This window comes from Typopeltis vanoorti, chromosome 12 (assembly GCF_054136105.1).
Source record: "Typopeltis vanoorti isolate ZY-2024b chromosome 12, IOZ_Tvanoo_1.0, whole genome shotgun sequence".
In the NCBI taxonomy this organism is placed as follows: Eukaryota; Metazoa; Arthropoda; class Arachnida; order Uropygi; family Thelyphonidae; genus Typopeltis; species Typopeltis vanoorti.
In genome coordinates, this window is record NC_143560.1 from 83,161,046 (window position 1) to 83,169,668 (window position 8,623).

The 8,623-nt window shown below is 38.4% G+C and overlaps 1 protein-coding gene across 1 annotated transcript in view; it reads right to left on the reverse strand.

The window, feature by feature from the left end:
* The window catches only part of LOC150100944 (enoyl-CoA delta isomerase 2-like), an 88,896-nt gene extending 80,536 nt beyond the window's left edge, over nucleotides 1-8,360 (reverse strand). Inside the window, exon 1 of the mRNA XM_090401939.1 lies at nucleotides 8,238-8,360. Within this exon, the coding sequence (XP_090258065.1) occupies nucleotides 8,238-8,360 (123 nt within the window). The remainder of the gene's footprint in view (nucleotides 1-8,237) is intronic.
* Nucleotides 8,361-8,623: the final 263 nt, after the last annotated feature.

Sequence of the window (8,623 nt, forward strand, 5' to 3'; positions counted from 1 at the left end):
AAATCCTCTTGCAGGGCACCCGAATCTGCACTATATAAACATAAAGATGAGAGAACACTGGATGCATGGAGATTAGATGGGTCTGGGATCAGGATAGGCTATAATAAAGGGGAAGGATGAAGTATGGTGTAGATGAGTCACTTCTGAGGTTCCATAGATATGAATGGCTATCATATAAAAATGTCAGGAGTATCAGAAATAAGGGAGAGGAATTTGTTAGATTGAGTTAATTTGATTAAAATTGTTGATATGAGTGAAACATAGTCGTAAGAGGATGATGTAATGAGAATAGAAGTGGTATTTTCCACAAGGACAGGAAGGAGTAGTGTTGTTGATGACAGCAGAGGAATTGTGCTTGTTAGGTGAAGAAGCAGGAGAGGAAATAGTGGTAGTAGTTTTGAGACAGTATGTGAGATGGAGGTAGATAGGATGAGATATTTAGTTGAGATGAGGTAAGAAATGTGCAGTGTAATGACAAAGAAATGTATAGACAAATTGGTTTAGCAAACATGAGATGATCATTATAGGTTGATTTGCATTATGGAAATACAGATTTTTCTCTCTTCATTTCAGGAAAATAAATTTCTTGAGTTTCTGAGAGGCAACTACAATGGGCAGTATGTGACTGTGATATGATGGTTGCCACAGAAATATTTTTCCAGCCTCTGGAAGAATGCAGGTCATTAATTTGTATAAGCCAGGGAATAGATGTTGAAGAATCTAGTTATGCAGTCCTGGTACTTGTATTTCTAGTCCATGGCAACAACTCTCCCTTCTGTATCATCTGGATGTTATAGAAAGCATCTAAGAAAGGGGACTAGAATTAATACCTAACTCCAGCACAATACACCAAAATTCCAAAATGATGTGACAAGGTACTTATGCTTAGTTCCTTTATGTTCTTGAATTGATGGAAATGAGTTTCTTGAAGGAACATAAGCTTGATGTAGGCTATCACAAATTTCCAGACTTCCTCTTGTTTGGGTGGATTGAGGAATTTCCTCACAATGAGAGAGGCACCATAGAAAGGGTTGGTGTCATTTAGTAGGTTATACCTGCTTACGTCTTTCATTTTAAGTTGCTTAACATATTGTGTTAAGGATTTTACCCATGGGGGGGGGGATGTTAATATTTCGAACTCATGCCTGTCATTCATGATTTTAAAGTTGGTTATTTTATATTTGTTAGTCTTTACTTCATAGTTAGAAAACTGTGATCCTGTATATTTTTCATTTTTTTGTTTTATAGAATCTTCTATGGGAGGAAGGGAGGCAGGAGATTCTCATAACAGATTCTTCTGAGCAGAAGATTTCACTCACTGAATCACATTTTATCTGCTTTGCTTTTAGTTTCTTCTGTTTATCTTGTATCTTTTTCATTATTCTTATCATTTGACAGTAGTTTTGATTTGGGTAGTCCTCTCTATGGCTGGTTTAGTTTTCGCTTTTTTATGTTTTTGTATCTCCTATTTCTCTCCACTTCTACTTCTTCTATTTGCACATTGTCTGTGGGGAAGGGCTTGCCCTCTGTTACATGTTACAGCTGGTGTAGCTGGTTGCTCAGTATCTGTTACAAGCAAAGTGGATGGTGTGAGTTTTGTCATATTTACTTTTCTGAGAATGGTTTTCATAAAAGTCTTCTCTGGCTTAGGTTGGCAAGCATCTTTTGGAAATTCATCCTTTTTAATTCTCAAGAGTTCAACTGTTGCTCCTGCTCACTCCATGAAAGTAATCATAGGGGACAGTTTGTAATATGGTGTTTAGAACTTTCACATTTTCTGCAGTCTCAGGAACTGGCGGGATGATACTGGTGCAGTTGAAGCATTTAGCTTGGGAGTAATTGCTGTCCAGATGGTCTGTCAAGCCATAGTGCAGACATTTTCTCTGTACTCTGGGATATTTAACTGTTACTCTCAAAGTCCCGATGTTAACGAAGTTTGGAAATGGTGTTTGAATCATATCCATCGTATAGATTATTTCCTGAGTGCAGTTTGGATTTTTTGTAAAGATACTCTTTTTGATGTTATTTACTTTTCCTCATTAGGCAAAGCCTCAAATTAAGATCTCATCACTGGCTTCCAGATATTCCATGGAGAACAAATCTTACTGTCTGCACCTGGCTTCCTACATTAATTGGTGTTATGAGGTTCTCCTGTACAGAGAAACCTTCCAGTAGCTTGCCTCTCAATTTGATATCTTTAAGTATGACTAGGTACTTTCCTCCACTGTATGACGAGAATGAGTAGATTTTATCAGCAAATTGAAAGTCATTCTATCAAGTAGTTATTTTTTTATACAGCTGTCTGAAGCAAAAGTATTGTCTGTATCCCTTGAAATGGATAAAATTGAGTATTGTGCAGTTATAAAATTCTTTGTAAAAGAAGGTTTAATGGCAAAAGAAATTCATTCAAAGTTCATAAAAGTTTATGGGCACTCTTCTCCTTCATTTTCAACAATTAAGACATGGGCTGCTGAGTATAAACGTGGTCATATCAGCCTTGAAGATGATCCACTTGAAGGACGTCCAAAAAGTGTAACAACACCAGAAATCATTGATCAAGTGCACAATATGGTATTGGATGACCAGCGAGTCAAAGTGCGTGAAATTGCTGAGACTATAGGCATTTTAAAATAACGTGCGCGATATATTTTGCATGAAGAATTGCAAATGAAAAAGCTTTGCCCAAGATGGGTGCCGCGCTTGCTCACAGAAGATCAAAAATGCACTAGCATGAAAATCTCTGAACAGTGCTTGGAGTGTTTTAACAAGAATGAAACTGATTTTGTCAGTCGATTTATTACTATTATTATTATTATTATTATTATTGTTCCGGGCAACTCCAAGGAGTTGACAGACTCATCGAGGGAGGCCCTAACATCATGTCAAGAACAACTATTCGACATTTACACAGTATCCATCATACCTTGCCTTGAACTCATTCACAGTCGTAGCACCCACAACAGACTCTGGAAGCTTATTCCACTCATTCACCACTCTCCAAGTTAAAAACCTAGCTCTAACACCCTTGTCAACCATGCTCTTGCCCAGCTTCCATGCATGGCTCCTAGTCCTCCCACCACCAGTCATATTTTCAAAAATATCTTCTGGATCAATCTTACAGAAACCCCTTCAGTAATTTGAATGTCTCAATCATATCACCCCTCCTTCGCCTATTGTCCAATCTCTGCAACCCAGAAATCTTCAACCTATTCTCATAAGGTTCATTCCACAGACCTTCTATCATCTTGGTCACTCGTCTCTGGATCCTCTCCACTTCCTCCCCATCACGAAGAAACCCTGGTGCCCATAACTGGGCACAGTAGTCCAGATAGGGTCTTATCAAGGCTCGATACAGAGGAACAACAATTTGTTTGTCTCTGCATGTTAAAGTATTTTTCAGAAGCCAGTGATTTGATGAGCTGATTTAGTCACTTTTGCAATGTGCCCCCCCCCTAAACTTCAATTCCCTATACACCAACACTCCCAAATCCCTGGCCTCATCAATCTCCTGGAGTACGGTTCCACCAATGCGATATACTGCTGCTATTCTCTTCACCCCAAAGTGCATAACCTTACACTTTGCCACATTAAATTGACATCCATTTTTCCTAGCCCAGTCCTCCAAACTATCCAAATCATCCTGTAAAATTTTGACATCCTGTGCACTCACAATTGCTCTAACCAACTTTGCATCAAACAAGTGAACACTTCCTCTCAGATCCTTTCCTATATCATTGATGAACAAATTGAAAAGCAGTGGTCCAAGAACAGAGCCCTGTGGCACACCACTATTCACAAGCCGTCTTTTAGACTCCACTCCTGCATAAACCACTCTCTGGTATCTCTCCTTCAACCACCGTCCTATCCATCTCACCAACCCTGTATCTATCCCCATCTGCTCCAGTTTACTGATTAGGGTTCCATGTGGTATCCTGTCAAAGGCCTTGGCAAGGTCCAGTAGTATCACTGTAAACCCATTACCCCTATCTAGTTCAGCCGTCACTGTGTTATAGAACGTGAGCAAGTTACTGAGGCATAATCTACCCTTCACAAAACCATGTTGTCCCCCTCCATACAATATCCCATTTTCATCTATCCAATCCTGTATTCTTTTCTTGACTAATTTCTCTAAGACCTTGACAATGATTCCTGATATGCTAATCAGTCAGTAATTTACAACAGCAGTCTTGGAACCACCTTTATGCAGTGGAACTATTTTCCACTCTTTCCACCCCCTCGGGACTAACCCAGACCCGAGACTCAAATTAAACAAAATGGTCAAGGGTACTGACAATTCTTTAACTGCTTCTCGTACGACACGAGCTGGTATACTATCCAATCCCACGGATGTATTGACTTTGAGGTTATACAATAGACTACTCACCTCCACTTCATTCACCACAATTCCCATATAATCTACTGGTTGATTTGTTTCTATAATATCAAAACCAGGATGATATATACTTGCAAAGTGCTCACTCAGTAACTCAACTATATCAACTGATTCAGTTACCTCCCTGCTATCAACATTCTTTAAAATCATTCTGCCATGTACATTTTTCCTTTTACTTGCTACATATTTAAAAAACTGTTTAGGATTCTCTTTAGCCTGCATGGCCAGTGTTCTTTCATAATCCTTTTTTGCTTTTCTTACCACACTCATTACCCTTCTGGCCTGCGCTTTATACCGTTCATGTGCCTGCCGGTCACCTTTCTCCTTAAATTTCCTCCATAGTTGTTTCTTTTTTTGCAGCTCAAGCTTAATGGTGTTATTCATCCATTTAACCCCTACTTGGTTTATTATTCTGACTCTAGGTATAGCCATTGTCAGCCATTGCTTCATGAAAACACTTCTTAACTGCCTCCCATTAACTATCAACTTCTAGTCCTTGCAGTTGTACATGCCATGGCACTGAACCAATCAAAATCCTAAGCTTGTCATACTTTCCAGCCCGATAATTCCACATGTACCCTGTCTTAATTGAAAATTCCACACCTTTAGCCACCTCCCAAATCAAGACCCTATGATCACTCTCACCAATTGGTAGCAATGTGGTCATATTTGTTACAGCCAAATCATCAGATGTAATTACTAGGTCAAGCACTCTCTGACCCCTAGTATTTTCCATTACATGCTGTCGCAGATAGTTATCCCTTAATAACCGCATAAAATCCAATTCCTTCCTCTCGTGTGTCCTCTCCTCACTCCAATCAATGCGACCATAGTTGAAATCTCCCATAATAATTACACTCTTTCCACTCATTTCTTCTATTTGCTTGTGCATACTGTCACCACCATCTTTTCCATCACCTGGTCTATAACAGCACCCAATTGTATATTTAGTTCTGCTAGCCACAATCTCACACCAAATGGCCTCAAATGTGCTCTTTTCTCTATCCAGCAATTCAACTTCTATTCTCCTTGGCTGTAGCTCATCAGCTATCATCAACAATACTCCTCTCCCCATTTTATTCTCCATGTCATTCCTGAACACACTATACCCATTACATTCAATCTCACTAGCTATATCATCTACAGTCAGCCATGACTCACTAATACCAATAACCTGTGGTCTGGAAGTGCCAACCATGGCCAAAAACTCTTCCTTCTTGTTCCTAATACTCCTAGCATTAGTGTACATGAATTTAAGACCCCCATTGGCCCCAACCCTACCTTGATGCCTTATATTAACTATCCCACTCTGATTTGTTGTCCTTATTCACTCGGGCATATTATATTCATTCATACATTCAACTGCCTCCCTAAGGATCTAGCCCCCCCCCCTAATAAATCTAGTTTCCCTGAATTTGCACATCCACTACATTCAGCAACACTTTCTCAAGTCTCCTTACACTGTAACCATTCAAATGCAAGCCATCTATCTTATATAGATCCTTTCGCCCATCAAACTCACTCCACACATCCACAAATTCCACACCACTCGTCATACATAACGCACGCATAAAGTCATTCGCAATTATGGCCCTCCTTTTAAACATTTCACTGTCATACCGTGGCAAAAGACTAATCATTCTAACTCTCTCACTCTTTTCTTTTGTTACCTCAAACAATTCATTCAGGTCTTCTATCATTTCCATTTTATCTCCTTTCAAATCATTCGTACCTGCCACAACAATCATTTCTTTCACCCTTTCCTTTTGCTCTCTAATAGACTCAGTTACATCCTTTATGGTCGCACCAAGTTGGTACGATTTTGTCAAATCTTTACTAACACATCTCGTACTAACGAGTCTATATACAGCACTCTATCCTTCATTTTGTTCATGTTCACACTCATACGCCTATTTTTCCTGTTATACTTTTTATTATTTGCTGGTTCATTCAATCGACTTTTGCTCATACGATCTAGCTGCTGTTTTGTCCTTTGTATCGCACCATTCAACAACGCGATCTCACTCATTGCATCTATCTCATCTTTTTTATTCTCTGTAAAACCATTAATACTATCATTCACACTCTCACAATTATCTGGTACAACCTCGCCGTTTCTTGTCATATCCCTATTTCCTTCATTCTGAAGTTTGACAAAAATATCACACTCACGATCCGAAATACACTTCAATTCCTCATTCTCCCTACATTTTCTACACACATTCACTTCTTTATTATCATCTAACCACACTCTGACCGCACTCCGCAAAGGGTACATTTCACAGATAGTACACTGAATCATCTCTTTTACATTACCGTTCTTGAAAGAAGATGGAGAACCATCATTACTGGCCGCCATTTTCCTTCGTACTGGAGCCATACTTACTAGTAACGTATTTTATCAAATTAAAAATTATAAACACCAAAAACACAAAACAGATGCACTAAGATACGCAAGGCAAACAAAACTACGCAATATTAAAGTAAATTTATCAACGATAACTGAAAATAACGCTTATCTTATCAGGAGCTTTCACGAATGCTACACACTACGAATCCCTCCTATGGATCCCTATGGATGAGACTTGGATTCGCTATTACACACCAGAATCCAAACAACAGTCAAAACAGTAGACAGAAGCCGGTTGTTCAGAGCCAAAGAAGACACAGACAGTTCCACCAGCAGGAAAGGTCATGGCATCGGTGTGTGTTTTGGAATGCATTTTGTTTATAATTATCTTGAAAAGGGTAAAACAATAACCGGGGCATATTATTCTGATCTTTTAATCAAACTAGAAGAAAAAATTCATGAGAAAAGACCCGGTTTGCAGAAGAAAAAAATCATCTTTCATCAGGACAATTCACCTGCCCACAAAGGTGTTTTGGCAATGGGAAATTTAAGTGATCGGCACTATGAATTGTTGGAACATCCACCCTATTCCCCAGATTTGCCTCCATCTGACCTCTATCTCTTCCCAAAAATAAAACACTTCCTTGCTAGTCGGCGTTTTTCTTCGAATCAAGAGGTGATTGCAGCTGTAGAGGAGTATTTTGCAGATCTTACTGAGAACCACTACAGGAATGGGATAATAGTGCTGGAGCATCACTGGAATAAATGTATTAGTCGTAAGGGAGATTATGTTGAAAAATAAAAATAATTTTGGAATTATAAATTCGGTTTTCATTGTTAAGCTGAGAACTTTTCGGACCACCCTCATAGTTGTTGAAAGTTTTTCCACTTGGTTATACTATAAATTAAAGACACCAAGAAATTATATACTTGGTTTAATCTTTTATCCAAGAGTAATGAATCATCTTGAAAGGTGTCTACTATTGTTTTGTTCCTTCATCCCTTACTGAATGAATAAGAGCATGCAATAACATTTTCAAATTAACATGCATACAGTGGACAAGTCCTTTACGAGATGTTGAAACATATACAACAGTACATAGGTGATATAATATATTATTATTATTATTAATATTATTATTAACATCTGACGTTTGGAGTCAAAGACTTATAATGGGAGATACACACCATCACAGCTTAAACTGATTTGATTTCACAACACAGTCAATGCATTCCACTCTCCATGTAAAGAACATGCTCCTCACTTCACACCCTCCTTATAGTTACTAAGCAGTGGTGAATTCTCCATGCTTGCTGCGCAAGCTCATTAATTGAGAAAGAATTAATATTTATTTGTTAATAAATGCATGCATTTATAAGCATTCCATTTAAGCTTTTATTTTTATGGACAGAAGACGTCTTAAGCTTGCGTGGCAATAATTGAGCTTTGCGTCGTGTATCAAAGCCAATGCTTGCTCGTCTAGTCAAACCTACCTTGGCTTGCTCAGTTGTAGAAGCTTCCAGATACTCGCAGCAGCACTGTGATTTCCAGCGCACACATAGCCATTTATGTTGTCTCACTCTGTTGCATAAACAGAGGCCATATGCAGTGAACATAGCTCTAGCCAGTGAGCTTCAGCCAGCTTTTACAAGTGTGCATGTTGTTTGGGAAAATTAAGTTACAACCAACTTTTTTATGATGATGTTATTGACCAGTTCATAAAGAAGAACCATAGGGCAGAATTTGTGTTCAAGTAGCTAAATTGAAAAAGATAGAATATCATTTATAAAATAAATATTGTATTTGTATGATAAAATGTACATACATTTCTTAATAGTCAGGTTTCTTTTTATGCAGTAGATAAGTTCAACAGAAAACC